General features: G+C 36.1%; 1 protein-coding gene across 3 annotated transcripts in view; it reads left to right on the forward strand.

Annotated features, from left to right (window-relative positions):
- Positions 1-15,874, forward strand: part of SNRK (SNF related kinase) — a 58,771-nt gene that overhangs the window by 29,913 nt on the left and 12,984 nt on the right. For all 3 annotated transcript variants that reach the window (XM_059390691.1, XM_059390692.1, XM_059390693.1), the window contains one exon: positions 12,768-12,909. In XM_059390691.1, coding sequence (XP_059246674.1) covers positions 12,768-12,909 — 142 coding nt within the window. The remainder of the gene's footprint in view (positions 1-12,767; positions 12,910-15,874) is intronic.

Genomic DNA, 15,874 nt, shown 5'->3' on the forward strand with positions numbered 1-15,874 from the left:
TCAGCAAAGATGTTCAGCATCACTAGTCTTTTGAGAAATGCAAATTAACATCACAATGATACATTCCCTTAATGCCTGTTAGAAAGGCCATCATCAAAAAGACATTTGTTATCACAAATGCTAGTGTGGATGCTGACAAAAGTGGAACCCTTGTGCACTGTTGGTTGAAATGTAAATTGGTATAACTAGTATGGAAAACAATATGGATATTCCTCAGAAAACCAAAGCAGAACTACTGTATGATTCAACAGTTCCACCTCTAGAAGAAATATATCCAAGGGAGACAAAAATATTAACTTAAAAAGATAGCTACACCCCCATGTTCAGAACAGCATTATTTATAATAGCCAAAACATTCAAACAACTGTAAGGGTCCCTCAGTGGATAAATGGATGAAGAAGTTGTGAGATAGATATATATATATACATATGTGTGTGTGTGTATATATATGTGTATATGTGTGTGTGTGTGTGTGTACATACGTATGTACGCACACACGGTAGATATTATTTAGCCATAAAAATTAGGAAATCCTACCATTTGTGACAATAATGAACCATGAAGATATGCTAAGTGAAATAAGACACAGATACTGTATGATCTCACTCATGTAGAATCTAAAACCAAACCAAAACGAACACCATACTTAGAGATCAGATTTGTGGTTACCAGAGGCAAGGCAAAGAGGCAAGGGAAAGGTAAAGTACCAGAAAGTACAAAGTCGCAATTATAAGATAAATAAGTACTGGGGATGTAATGAACAGCATGATGACAATAGTTAATTAACATTGTTGTATGATACATAGGAGACTTAAGAGAATAGGTCCTAAAAATTCTTTTCACAAGGAGTTACTAATTTTTCTTTTCATTGTATCTGTGAGATAGTGGATGTTAACTAAATCTATTGTAATCATTTCACAACACACATAAACCAAACCATCATTCTGTGTACCTTAAAGTTAGACACACATATGTCAGTGCTCAATGAAACTGGGAGGAGAAAAAACCAAACATGATAGACCCCTTTGTTCGCTACATGGAGTCAGGCCTTTAGCATTGCTTATGGGCTCTTGGATATAGGGCGAGGTATATACTTGTTATTGAAGCAGCACTAACGGGTATCCTAAATGAAAAACAAGATGGAGCCATCTTTTATAAGCCAGATAGTTGTTACTTTCTCTGCCAATGAAGGAACAGAGAAAAGTTATGTGCCAAGGACACAAAGGGCAGTAGTGCCATCTCTTGGACATTCTCCCTTCATTGCCAACCTCTAAGGTCTCATTATGATTATAGCACAGTGCCTGGCAAATGGTACCACACATTTTTTTGAATATTCATGTCAGTGTCTGCTTTGTAACCATTTATAAGAACAAGTGTCCCCAAGGACACCATTGTATCTTAGCAGGTTCTTTAGCTGGTAGTTTTAAGTGATTTAGAAAAACCGGCTCTAAATAGTTCTAACTTCCTCAATTATCAGAAGGCATCAGAGGAGAAATTATTTAATAAATTATAGTGGAAATAATAGTAAATATAGTGGAAGGAGGAATGTAGATCCCTATCTGTATTCTGTGTCAAAATAAAGTCTAGGTAAACTAAGGGTTTGTATATAAAGAATTAAGCCACCCGCCCAAAAAGTAATATTCATATGATCTTGGCCTTTCCAAACAGGTATCATAAGAAAGAGTAATAGATTTGATTATAGTTTTGGGGTATGGTGCACATCTGTTTTTTTAGAAATCATTATGGAAACCAAGGAAATGATTTGTATTATAGATGATTACTATTCTTACTGTAGAAAGAGCTCTTACAAATTAATGAGGAACTCACCTGAAGACAAATGGAAAGAGTTCATTAGAAAGTTTATATAAACAATAAAGATGGAAAAGTTTAATTTTTAAGTAATTGGAGTATTCAAGACTTAGTATAAAACTACAGTAATGAAGACTGTATGATATTAACAAAAAGGCATACATATGGATCAGTGGAATAGAGTCCATAAATAAATCCACACATACATGGTCAATTGATTTTCAGCAGAAATGCTAAAGCAGTTCGTTAGAGAAAGTAGTTTTTCAGTGATGTTGCTGGAGCAATTAGATATCTATATGCAAAAAAAGTGAACCTTGATCCATTCCTTATGCCACTTAAAAAAACTCAGTGTGCATCAGAGACTTTAATGTGAATCATAAAATTGTAAAAGTTCTAGAAGAAAACATAGAAGATCTTTGCATCTTTGACTTAGGCAAAACTATTTTAGATAAAACATCAAAAACATCTGTAGAAGAAAAATTTGATAAATTGGATTTTATAAAAATCAACTTCTGCTTCTTAAAGATATTGTTAAGCTACCACCAACAGGGAGAAAATACTTGCAAATCACATATCTGATAGAGAATATATAAAGATTCTGAAAACTTAGAAGATATTTGCAAATGATAAATCCACAACGGGTTAAAATCTAAAATATATTAAGAACATATACAACTCAATAGCAAAAACACAAATAGTCCAATTAAAAAATGGGGCAGAATTTTTCCCAAAGATACATATAGATACCAGTAGACACCTGAAAGATATTCAGCGTAGCTAATCATCAGGGACATGCACATCAAAACCACAGTAGCAAATCGCCTCACATGAGTCAGAAAAGACAAGAAGTAACAAGTGTTGGCAAGGATGCAGAGAAAAGGGAACTCCTATGCAGTATGCACTGTTGGTGGGAAAATAATTTGGTGCAATAACTGTGGAAAACAGTATGGTGGTTCCTCAAAAAGTTAAAAACAGAAATACCATTTATTCCACTACTGGATATTTACACAAAGAAAACAAAAAATAATTTGAAAAGATTTATGCACCTTTATGTTTATTGCAGCATTATTTACAGTAGCAAGATATGGAAGCAACATAAGTGTCCATTGATGGATGAGTGGGTAAAGGAAATGTAATGCATGGGCATGCGCGTGCGCGCACACACACACACACACACACAGGAGTATTACTCAGCCATAAAAGGGATGAAATCTGCCATTGGCAACAACATGGGTGGACCAGGAGGATATTATGCTTAGAGAAATAAGTCAAACAGAAAGTCAAATGCCATGTGGTTTCACTTACATGTGGAATCTAAAAAAACAAAAGGTACAAAAGAAATCAGACTCTTAAGTACAGAGAATAAATGGGTGGTTGCCAGAGGGGTGGTGGGAAGGGGGGGTGAAATAGATAAAGGGGATTGAGAGGTAGAAATTTAAATAAGTCATGGAAATGGAAAGTACAAGTAATATTATAATAACGTTATATGGTGACTGCACTTACCATGGTTGAGCACTGAGTAATGTGTAGAGTTGTCAAATCACTATGTTGTACACTTGAAACTAATACAACATTGTATGTCGACTATACTTCAGTAATTCTTTTTAATAGCTTACTTAGCTATTTTTCAGGAAATAATGTAAGTACAGTCAAAATGACTTTTATTTTTTATTTTATTTTTTTAAAGATTTATTTGACAGAGATAGGGAACATAAGCAGGGGGAATGGGAGAGGGAGAAGCAGGCTTCTCACTAAGCAGAGAACCCAGTAGAGGGCTCAATTCCAGGACCCTGGGATCATGACCGGAGCCAAAGGCAGATGCTTAACGACTAAGCCACTGAGGTGCCCAATATGACTGCTTTAAAATAAAGCCTTTTTCTGTATTGCTAGAGATTGTACATAAAAAAGAACTGTCAAAACTCAATAAATTAAAAGGCAACCCAATGTTAAAATGAGCAAAAGATGTGAACAAACGCTTCACCAAGGAAGACATAATATGGCAAATAAGCACATGTAGATGCTCTACATCATTAGTCATTAGGGAAAATGCAAATTAAAGATACATCTATTAGAATGGTTAAAATTTTTTAACAGCCAGTACCAAGAGTTGCCAGGATTGTAAATGGAGCAACTGGAATCCTCATACTTTGCTGATGAGACTATAAAATCCTAGAGCCATCTTTGGAAAGTCATTAGTCAGTTCCTTATAAAGACTTAATATGGCTCAGCAAGCCTGTTCCCAAGAGAAATGAACATTTAAGCTTGCACAAGCGTCAGTACACAGATGGTTTTAGTGATTTTATTCATAATTGCCCCAAACAAATAATCTTTGGAACATATGAGTAGTGGAATACCACTCAAACAATAAAAAATTGATGACCTATTGATACGTACAGCAACGTGGATGAATCTGAAATGCATTAGTTAGAAAAGCCAGACTACGTACTGTATGATTCCATTTACAGGCAAGACTTAGAGGGACAAAGATAGACTTGTGGTTGCCCGGAACTAGCCAGGAGGAACCATGGAATACGAAGTACAGGGAACTGTTGGGGGTGATAGAGCTGCTCTATATCTTGATTGTGGTGTTGGTTGCGTGACTGCGTTTGTTAGAACTCCCAGATGGTGACTTCCAGTGCATGTAAATTAAACCTTGAAGAAATGAGGGAAAAATAATCAGGAAGCACAAATAAGAGCAAACCAATCATATCTTTATCTGTCTGATAGGCTAATTAATATTAAAGAATGTCTGTAGTGTTGAGGAGTGGGAGGGTTTACTAATAGAATTTTACTGTCACTGAACATGTGTTACTTTGATAATCTGAAGGAATAAATGTTAACTTAAAAACTGGGAAATGTGTGGTTATATTTGAGAGAACTTTCTAGCTAAGGTTTTATTTGAAGGAATAGTCCTAATCCTATGTAGAACCAATCAGGTTGTATGTTTATTATAATTCTAAGAAGATATAACATGTCTTGCTAACTTTTTTTAATGTAGGAAAATAAGTTGTGTACATTTTTCAACCACATGCCTGTCAGGTGTTACACATGGAGAACTAACCAGAATCAAACATTTCAAGAATCAACATTTTGAATCTTGAATCTTGTTACAGCAAATACACTATTTTAAAGTTTTGGTTTTTTTTTTATCCTCAAGAAAGTTAGTCTTTTTGACAAGCTTAAACATTTTGGGCAGTCTAGGATAATGTGTTCTGTTAAAGGACAAATTTCATTGGACTTTGTATCCCCCACATTCATTGAATAACGTGTGCCTTTTGAAAGAGAACCCATGGGAGTCGGTATATGCAGGTGATTTTTATTAACTGAAATTTTAATGGCTTGTATATTTGTCTTACGTTAGCATACCTCAACCTTCTGCAAAAAGCTCAACATTTTTAGAATACATTTAAGAGAACATTAAAATACTCACTACCTATTAAACTAAAGCATCAAGCAGACTTTACATTTAGAAAATGCTAATCATACAGTCCTTTAGTCTGCATGGTTTATATTGTTTGACTAGACAAATAGGACTGGACATTTTTAGATTTGATACTAAATCTGAACATTCCTACTTTCTAGATCAAAATTAGACTTGTGAAATTTGTATTTGTCATAATCTTGTGGGAAGTTGACATGTGAAATCACTTCTGAAAACCCTATCTATAGTGGTTGTGTATCCACAGCAGCAGCTCCCTTCCTTGAAGAGCATTCATGTGGAAATGTATAGTAGGTGCTTGTGTACATGTTGCCAGGCTGATGGCCCTGTCTCCACATTTTAAAAGTATTTCTAAAATATGAATATTTTAGGCTTTTTGGCTAGTGTTATAAAACTGGACAAAAGCCAGAGATTTCCCCCCTATAAGCTTGGTGTAAAAGGAAGTATTTGGTTTTCACAAGGTATTAGATGTAAATTTGGATGTAATTTAAAAGATGTAATTTTGTAAAACTGAATTTGTAATGGGTTCTTGCCTCACCTAGGTGTTTAGAAATGCCTTGAGAGGTACTATTTTTTTTTTTTAAGATTTTATTTGTTTATTTGACAGACAGAGATTACAAGTAGACAGAGAGGCAGGCAGAGAGAGAGAGAGAGAGAGGGAAGCAGGCTCCCTGCTGAGCAGAGAGCCCGATGCGGGACTCGATCCCAGGACCCTGGGATCATGACCTGAGCCGAAGGCAGTGGCTTAACCCACTGAGCCACCCAGGCGCCCGAGAGGTACTGTTTTGGTTAGCTGGAGATTTGGAGATAGACTTTGGGAATGTCCCTGAGGTGGGTTGCACTCTGGGGGCTCTTGCTTTGGTATCTCCTTCCCCTGGTGAAACCTCAGGTGAGTCTTGAAGCACAGAAATGAAACTAGAGGGTAAAATGGCCAACAGCACGGACCTGGCCCCTTCCTTGGCTTGACAAGACCCAGCATTTTGATATTTGAGGGTTTTTTTTTTTTAAGTCCTTGAAGGAAGTTAGTTGTGCTAAAAATTCAAACTAAAATTATTCCTACCATAAGTGTTTATGTTGTGGAGAGATTGGTCTGTGAATTCATTAAGGGAACTTCACAGAGAACCAAGTGTCCCCGGGCCACAGGTTGAGAATCACTGTCTCAGTGAGAGTAGGCTTTTTGTTTTTATTTCCTTTACATTCCTCTAAAGACGTTTCTTCTTATCCCACTGAAGTGCATATACTTCATAATGTTCTGTTAAGCACAGCTAATTTTTAATTACTTTTTTTACAAGCAATAAATGAAGTTCCTGTAAGATAATTCAGATAGTACAAAAGTAGATTGAATAAAGTGTATTAAATTCCTTTTGCTTTTCCCTGCCCGTCTCCCTCCTGTACTCAGAGGTAAGGATTTTCTCAGTTCTTGCAGTCTCTGTACTGATACATGTAGCTCTTTGCCCCAGACACCCTCTCAGAAATTGCCAGATGAGTGGTGGTGTCCACCTTTTGTGAAAGAGAGGACTCAGGCACAGAAGACAGGTTGAATTTGGCCAAGAATACGTAACTAATTAAATGGCTGAGGTAGGATTTGAGCCCAGAGCTTTCTTATGCATTAGCCCAGGCATGCTCTTTTCATCAGGCCATACTGAGGGAAATCACATGATTTTAGCCTGGCCTCTTTTTTTGCTCTTCTTCTCTAAAGTTCATTAAAATCAGATTTGTAAAGTGAATTATGGAAGAGTGCTGAGTTGAAAGGGTGTCTTCTGCCTGTCTGGTTTGGATTTATGAACTTGTGCAGTCCCACAGTGTGTGATTGATAATCTTTGGACTTCTAGAACTTTTTCCTGTTTTCTTTTGACTTGAAAAAACAAGTTAGCACAAGGCTTTATTAAACCCCTAACTAAAACAAACTGTAGCTTGTCTTCACTGGTGCCCCCCTTCCCCCATTGCAGGTACTTAGTCTTCTTTTTCTCTTAGTTTTTATTTGAAAGTCATTAATAATTAAGGACTGCCCCCTGCTGCAGCTGCCCTTTTTGGGGCCCTAACCCAACAGTGTTTACAAAAGTACTATGTTCTCTTTTGTTGTAGGTTCATTCTGACATCCAGCCCACTGCTGAGGGTGCAGGGGATATATTCTGCTCTCAGGGAGCTCTGAGTAATAGAGGAAAACATCTCTAATGACAGCTCACTGTGGTGACGCCCTGGTCACTAGGTTGGGAGGGCAGTTTGGAGAGCTTTCACGGAGAGCTGAGGGTCACTGGTAGGAGCGTTGGAGGATTCTGGGCATGTACTGGAATTGGCAGGATCTTCCTGACCTGAATGAGAGGTGCAGTCTGGGATGCCTTCTGAATTTTGATTGGAGAGGTGGAGGTACTGCAGACCACACTAGAACCCAGATGAGAGAACTAGGTTTTTTTTTCAAAGGTGATAAGCTTTGTTTGGACAGCATTGATTTTTTTAAGTTCTCAGGGGGCATTTAGATGGATTCAGGTGTGGGAAAGTTTTTTGATGTAGGTATGAGTGATGGCATTCATTCTAACTTTCTGCTTAAGAAATGATTACTTGTGAAATAGTAAAATTGTGCTTCTAACTAAAGTGTTAGTAAAACTAGGGATTATATAAATACCATAAAATGGGAACTTGTCCAAATGCTTTATTCCTCCTTGCCCCGCCCTCCCCTGTTAGTTCAGAAGACCACTTGTAGAATGGTCTCTAGTCTGGTCCCTCAGAACCAACCATTGATCTTGTTGCAAACAAGAATCTTTTGTAACTGGAGCTGTAGGTGTTGTTGAATGCACACCAGTAGTTCTTGGTGTGTAGGGAGCAATTCACATCAGTTGACCTTAGGGTTTCTGAATATCCGTACAAGGAACAAAGGTCCTGAGACCTACATGCTTGTGTAACAGTACTTGCTATTCTAAGAAAGCATTGCCTTTTACATTAGTTTTGGGTCATATGTCAGTTGCTGGTAACCACAGTTGGAACTGAAAAGTTGATTGCATAAATCCTGCTGGTTTTAAGTGATGTTATAAAAGGTGCTGGTCCCTGCTTCATCTGTAGTGATTTTAAACCATTCTGTTGCTTCTTCTGTTAGATTGATAGTTATACTGATAAAAGAATGCCAGAAGAAAAAAATAGAAGTTTCCATCTGAAACTTTTCTTCTGGTCTTCCCATTTTTATTACTTTCTAATCAATGCTCGCTCTTTTGCTCTCTAGATAATTCACTTCAGAAATGATTTTTTTAGAAGACTTTTCAGCAGTCATGACATCCTCTACTACAACCCCCTTCCCGCCCCAACATTTGGCAGTAGCTTTTCCTCAGATTAATCACTAGCATGTTCTTTTATTCTGCTTTGTTTTCATTTTGATCTTTTGTTAGCCTGCCTAACATGACCTTTGTAGTAGAAACTCCACTTCCAATTCTAGAAATGGCATATATTGTATTATGACAAGTTGACCTGCTGAGTGTTGTTAGCAGGTGAAAGAGACGTCAGTGCTGAGTTTGGTGCTCTTCTTTCCAGCTAGCTTGAGAGCTGCAAGTAAGGGGACCAGTAACTCCCATTCTTTGTACTAACAAAGACCTCATTATCTTTCCACCCCTTCCCACAGTTCCATGAGTTGGAAGTGGTTTTTTAACCAAAGGAACTGTATTTATGAAGTGATACTTTCTTTTTCCCTTTTTATTAATGAAGACTCTATAGCTGGGTCTGAAATAAAAAAATATGCTTCAGATGGTATCAACATTAAATTTGATTTTTCAGATGGTTGATGTTTGTTAACCTGTGTACCTTGAATATGAATAGACAATTCCATTAACATCTTTTTGAAATAAATATAATGTGAAGTCCCTATTCCATTATCTTTCTCTCTCCTTCTCCCTGATCATCCACTGTCCCCAGTTAAGGACATGGTGGATCCCAAGCTGATCCTATGATCTATACCTTGGGAATATATAGTTTTATAAGCAAGTTAAAAAAAAAATAGAAAAAGATATTTTAAAATATTCACAAACATGAGTTTTTAAGACAAGTAGCAGCTCCCTCCCCCACTTGAGGGGAATGTAATAGATAATCCTTCTTGATGCTGTTGTTAGTCCTGTAATACCAGATGTCTTGTCCTGGGGACCCAAGATCTTAAATTGTCCCCTTTTGTAGCTGCATTACTAAGAGGCCATTCTTATTCTCTCCCCCCATCTTCACTAGTTTTTGTCTGTGTTGGCTTTGTGCCTTCTTGAGCTTATCTGCTGGCTGTCTCTAACAGTGAATTGAGAGCCCTGTAAGGGCAAGGGTGTCCCCCATTCATCTCTGTGTCCTCTGTGCTCAGGAACAATGCCCACCCGGCACAGATGAATGAGGGCGGGACAGTACTGACTCCTCAGAATGCTTTCTGTATTCTGGGCTCTGTCCTGAGTACTCAGCATGAATTTGATTTTCATCTCTTTAATGCCCACCACAGCATTAAGAGGAATTGCATTACTGTTCTATTCCCATTTAACGATGGAGAACACGTTTAAATACTTGGTTAAAGTCATACCACTCTGTGTTTGTTTTGTGATTTTTTTGTTTGTTTGTTTTTAAGATTTCTTAATTTATTTGACAGAGATAGATCACAAGTAGAGAGAGAGAGGAGGAAGCAGGCTCCCCGCCTAGCAGAGAGCCCCTTTGTGGGAGTCGATCCTAGGACCCTGAGATCATAACCTGAGCTGAAGGCAGAGGCTTAACCCATTGAGCCACCCAGGCAGCCCTCGTGATTGTTTTTATCTCTTTCCTTTGGTCCTTAGGATGGAAAAGTAAAATCATTCAAAGACAAGAAGAAGAGAAAATAAATCTAGGAAAGAAGTAAATGGAAAAAGTAATCCTTTGAATAATCACATTGTCTCTTTGAGAGGGTCATTTGCTCTTTCTGAAACTTGGCTCCCTTAGTGCTGCTGCTCTTTTACATGCTTCACACATCATGTCACTTCACTTCATAAACTACCAGGCACCGAATTGTGTTTCTAAATTTCACACATTTTAAGCACTTCTTCATTCAGAAATTATTTGAGCCCTGGCTGGAAACAGTAGAAATAGTATATATATTTATGTTGTTTTTCTCCCTTTGAATCACGCACCACTTCCTAGCAAGTGGTGTGTGAGTCTGCTTGGCCAGATGATCCTGAAGAGAACATTTCCAGGTAATTGGACTTCCTTATTGCTGTTGAGGTTGATATTTAACAGGAAAAGAAAGTTTCCTTTAGCCAGATAAGAATTTGGGGGTAATTATTAGTTCGATGTTTATGCTATTTGCTAACCTTTTAAAACCTCAGCTTTGTATAATTGTACTGTCAGATATCATCTCCAATTTAGCATGGAGAAAAAGTAAAAAACTAAATAACCAAACTGGGTTATCCACAGTTAAGGTATGAGATGGTAGAAGAAATAACATAACCAAATTCATTTTATAAAAATTGTTTTATAGGATTTATATAGAAAGATAAGAATATATTATATCTCAGATATAGTGTATTTGAGGTTGGGGTTGGTTATAGTAGTAGCCTTAGACATTAGTCAATATTTGAACAACAAGAGAGAGAGAGTGTTTTAACTACCCTGGTTTTTATGTTTATGTGTTTTTATTGCAAACCACTTATAAAATCCCTTTCCTTTGGGGAGGAGATAGCCAAAACTAAACAAAGTAGTGTAAATCAACCAAAAATAAAGCCATGGTATATTTCCATTCTTATCTAATAAACATTGGTGAAAAGATGAGTATACTTGATAGTGAATTTCAGGAATATAACTGCTTTGAAAAATAAGGGACACATGGATTAAAGGGAGAATAATTATAATTGCCACTTGTTCACAGGACTGGCTTGAGAATTGGGGCAGGTAACCAAAAATAGGTTCAGGTTGTTCAGAGAGGGTTTAAGTTACAACTATGTAGATTTCCTTTGAAACTCTTAATAAGTTAGAGCTAGTATTGGGCTTATAAATTCTCACTATATATTTAAAGAACAGGTGCAGCTAGCCACATTACTTATGTTGTTTGACTTTGAATGGGGATGGCCCTCTGCATTCCAAGATCAAGATAAAGAAATGTGTGTTAGTGAGTTGAGTGGAGTCCTGAGCCAACTTGCTGTCCTGGGGCTGTAGGTCACATAATTTATGCATCCAACAAGCAATGCCAGGCACACCACCTCCTAGGGACACTGAAGAGCCACAGGTTTGGACTGAATGATCTTTAGGTCCCTTTTCTTCTTACATATGTAATGTTTTAATTTTAGTAGATTTTTGTATCTGCTTAACCAGTTTTCATTAAAGCATCCTTAGTAAAATTTGTTGTATATATAAAAAATCACAGTATGTTTAACTTTTGGGTTTTTGCTTTTATTGCCCTCTTTATGTAGTTTGGACCAAGGAGAAGGTATTTTATTAACAAGTTATAATTCTGCTGAAAATAACATGGAGTGTAAGCTAAATGAAAACAGCAGTTGAGTGTTAACAGATGTGACAGAGTCCATGTGGCTTACATTCTCTTCTAAGCTTTTTGTGGTAGAAAGCTTCTTGAATTCATCTCTTGGTATATTAATGTTTATGTAATCATGTCTCTACTTCAAGTTTCTGGAATGAATGAATGATTTGTGATCCCCTTCCTAAATGATGGATTCATCCTTTTTTCATTTGAAGAGCCATCATTTTTCCAACTGATAGGTTAGATTTTATCTAATGGCAAGAAGTAGGGGGCTATTGGCACTTGTAGGAGTTAGGCTAATGCTACAGTTGGGAGGGTCCTCAGATGTCAACTAGTCTAGTCTTACAATCACTACAGGAATGTCTTATGCAGAGTATTAGACAGATGGTTGCCCAGACTTTGCCGAATGGGAAGCCTACAGTCTTTCCCAGTGCTTTTTTAAGTAGCTTCTGTTGTTTTTAAGCCAATATGTGCCTCCTGGTTACTTACACCTTCATACCTAATTTTGTCCTCTGAAATAATGTATAACTTATCTATTTCTTCATTGACAGCACAGAAATATTTCTCTCTCTGAATTTCAATTTTCTTAACTATAAAGTGACTGTGATTTACATCATCTGGTTATCTCACCAGCATTGAGGTAAAGAGCAACTGAGATAATTGTGACATTAGGCAAAATCCTTTTCATGTTTCAGAGTATTAAAATACTAGGTTTATATATTCTCTAGTAAATGTCATGAGAAAGACAGCAGTCTGTTACTCAGTGGCTTGAGAACCTTGATAGGTACTTTCTTCTCGATGTTCTTGGCATTAGTGAATTAATTTATCTCTTTGTTGAACATTTATTGACTATTCACTATGTGGCTGAGGTGAATATAAAAATAGAAAACAAGACAGATACCTTCCCCTGCCTTATTGGGACTCAAGTTTTCTTCCCTAGATGTTTTCCTTTGAGATATAAATGGTTTTCACTATTCAAATAAAATAATATTGTTAGTCTACTTCTGCTCTTCTTAGTGCTTTTGGTTTTCTAACTCATCCAATATTTAACAGTATGTCTTTGCTTTGTAGATATATGGAGTCTGGGAGTGATTCTTTTCATGTTGGTGTGTGGGCAACCACCTTTTCAAGAGGCCAATGACAGTGAAACATTGACAATGATCATGGATTGCAAATATACAGTACCATCCCATGTGTCCAAAGAGTGTAAAGAGTAAGTAAAAGTAGAAAAAGAATGTTAAAACCAAAAGTTTAATTTATTTTTTGTATTATGTATGTATGTATGTATGTATATATATATGTATATAGAGTGCAAGCATGGGGAGGGGTGGGGGGAGAGATGGAGAGACAAAGAGATAGAGAATCAGTTGCAAGCAGACCCTGTGCTGAGTAAGGAGTCCTACCCCGGGCTCAATCTCATGTCCCCAAGATCATGACTTGAGTTGAAATTAAGAGTTGGATGCTTAACCAACTAAGCCACCCAGGCACCCTCAGAAGTTTTGTTTTATTCCATTAACATGTAAAAAAAAAAATGAAGTGACTTCATTATATAAACATCTGAGTTCATTTTAATTTTTGAACTTGATATTTTATTTTTGTTAAGTATATTTTGGGGCGTTAACCCCAGAATGTGATTTGAAATTTAATACTAGAGTACAAACTGTGTAAGTCTATGTCTTAAATATGCTTGTTTTCAAGAAACCCATTACATGCCTCTTCAGCTTCCAGGAGTGGTGGTTACTCACTTGAAATGAAGATATTACCATAGGAACTACCTTTCTGTTTTTGCATAAGCGAAAAAAAGAAGACCACCTAGAATTATTTTAAATTCCAGAGAAAAATTAAGGCATTTCTTTTCCTGAAATAAACCACCAACACACCATTTTAGGTTTTACATAATGTGTCCCTTAATTTTATCCATATACCACTCTCCCCTGTTGGTTTATGTGATTGTGGGAAACCAGCAACCAAAAGTACAGTCAAGTTGATTATTTGGAATTTAAAGAACTTTATAGTTCTGTAATATGTATAGTGAGAAATATAATGGAATAAAAGAACTGTTAGAAGCTCAAGTATTTCATGGACATTATGGGTGATATATGGGTAATATTGGATGAGTTAGAAAACCAAAAGCACCAAGAAGAGCAAAAGTAGACTAACAATATTATTTTATTTGAATAGTGAAAACGTGTGTGTGTGTGTGTATGTATATATACATGTATATATATATATATGTATATATATATATATACACTTCATTTATTTTAATGGGTGATATTTTTCAGTGAGTTCAGCTGAGATTATATATACTTTAAATATCTTGTTGCAGTAACAGAGTTTTGAATTTTTCCCATCAACTGGTAAGAAGGAAATCTGATGATTTGAGAAATCTTTTCTCCAAGTGGACCTATATCTTAGTCCCAATGTGGTGTGTGGTTATCTTACCTATTCAAACTCTGGATTCAGTTACAGGCTTCTCTATGTACTGATGATGTGAGAATGGTAGAACCTGTTACCTAGAGTCAGAAATAGAGCAGTTATAATATCTTAGGAGCTTTCTCTATTTCTCCCTTGTAGAGGGATTATTCTTAGTAATTGTAGAACCACTCAGTTTTCTGCTTTTCCTGTGTCAGTTTTGCTGACTTCTGTTTTTTAAAGAGCTTGCCCATTTTATCTAAATTTTCAAATATATTGGCCTGAAGTATTTATATTCTCTGGTATATTTGTAAAGTATATAGATCAATGGGATGTTGCCCTTTATCATTCCAGTATTGAATTTCTGCCTTCTCTTGTTTTTGTCTTGATTAGTCTTGCCTGAGATTTGTTAATTTTATTAGTCTTTTTCAAGGAACTGCCTTTTATCTTTATTCATTTCCTTGTTTTTTTTTGTTTTGTTTTACATTGTAAATTTTCTCTTACCTGTATTATTTCCTTCTACCTACTTCATGGGCTGAGTCACTTCTTTTTTCTTTTTTTCTTATGTCATAGTTACAAACTTTCCTTTTCTAATGTCATAGTTAAGGCTATCAGATTTGTCTTCTTGTACCATTTCTGCAGTACCTCAACTAGTTTTTATTTATAGCCCTGTTATTATTCAGTTCTGAGTACTTTCTAGCTTCACATGCTGTATTTGACTGCTAATATTTTTAGAAGGGTGTTTTACAGTTTCCAAATATATAAAATTTTTCTAATTACTTTTTTGTTGTTCATTTCTAACTTAATTCTATTGTGGTCCAAGAATATAGTCTATATAGTACTCGTTTTTTGTTGCTGTTTTTCACATTGTTTTAGGTGTTAAGGCTTGCTTAACACCTACCATGGAGTCAGTTTTTGTAAATGATCCTTTTGTTCTGGAAAGGAATGTATATTTTCACATTTTGGGGATCGGAGATCTATAAATCCTTAAGATCAAGCTTATTAATTATGCTGTTCTGAATTACTTACATCTTTTCTGAGTTTTTTGATTATTTGATTTATCACTTACTAAGATATTCTTCCACTACGATGGTAGATTTATTGGTTTTTTTTCCTTGGAGGTCTGTCAGTTTTAGTTTTTAAGTGTTTTGAGGCAATGGTATTAGGTACAAATTGTATCTTACTGGTGAATTGAACTTGTAATTCACTTGTTTATCACTAATGATGCCTTTTGCCTTAAAGTCAATCTGTGTTACCTGGTTTTAGCTATCCACACCAGTCTTCCTTTGGTTAGCATTTATGTGCTATCTAGTTTTCCATTCATTTACTTTAGACCTTTCATTGTCTTGGTTTTAAGTAAGTCCTTTTTAATAGCTGGGAGCTGGGGTTTAATCCCTTCTAAGAATTTTTGTCCTTTCATCAGAGTTTATCTTATTCATATTGTCTTCACTGAAAGATGTAGATATATTTATGCTCTTTTTATATGCTTCATATTTGTCCTACATTCCCCTCCCCCCTTTTTTTTTTGGTCTATTCTTTCTTTAGGATTGATAGAGATTTTTCTTTTTCCACTTACTTGGCTAGAGATTTTTCTTTTTCCCCTTACTTGGCTTTCTCCCTTCAACTACCTTAGAAGTCATAGTCAGTTGTTTTTAGTGAGTCTCCTGTTTTAACACACACGTACATATTTATATGCTTAATTATAATTTTTTTACAATTTCATTTACTTATTTGAGGGGGGATGAAAGTGCATGGGAGAGGGA

This window comes from Mustela nigripes, chromosome 2 (genome assembly GCF_022355385.1).
Source record: "Mustela nigripes isolate SB6536 chromosome 2, MUSNIG.SB6536, whole genome shotgun sequence".
Taxonomy (NCBI): domain Eukaryota; kingdom Metazoa; phylum Chordata; class Mammalia; order Carnivora; family Mustelidae; genus Mustela; species Mustela nigripes.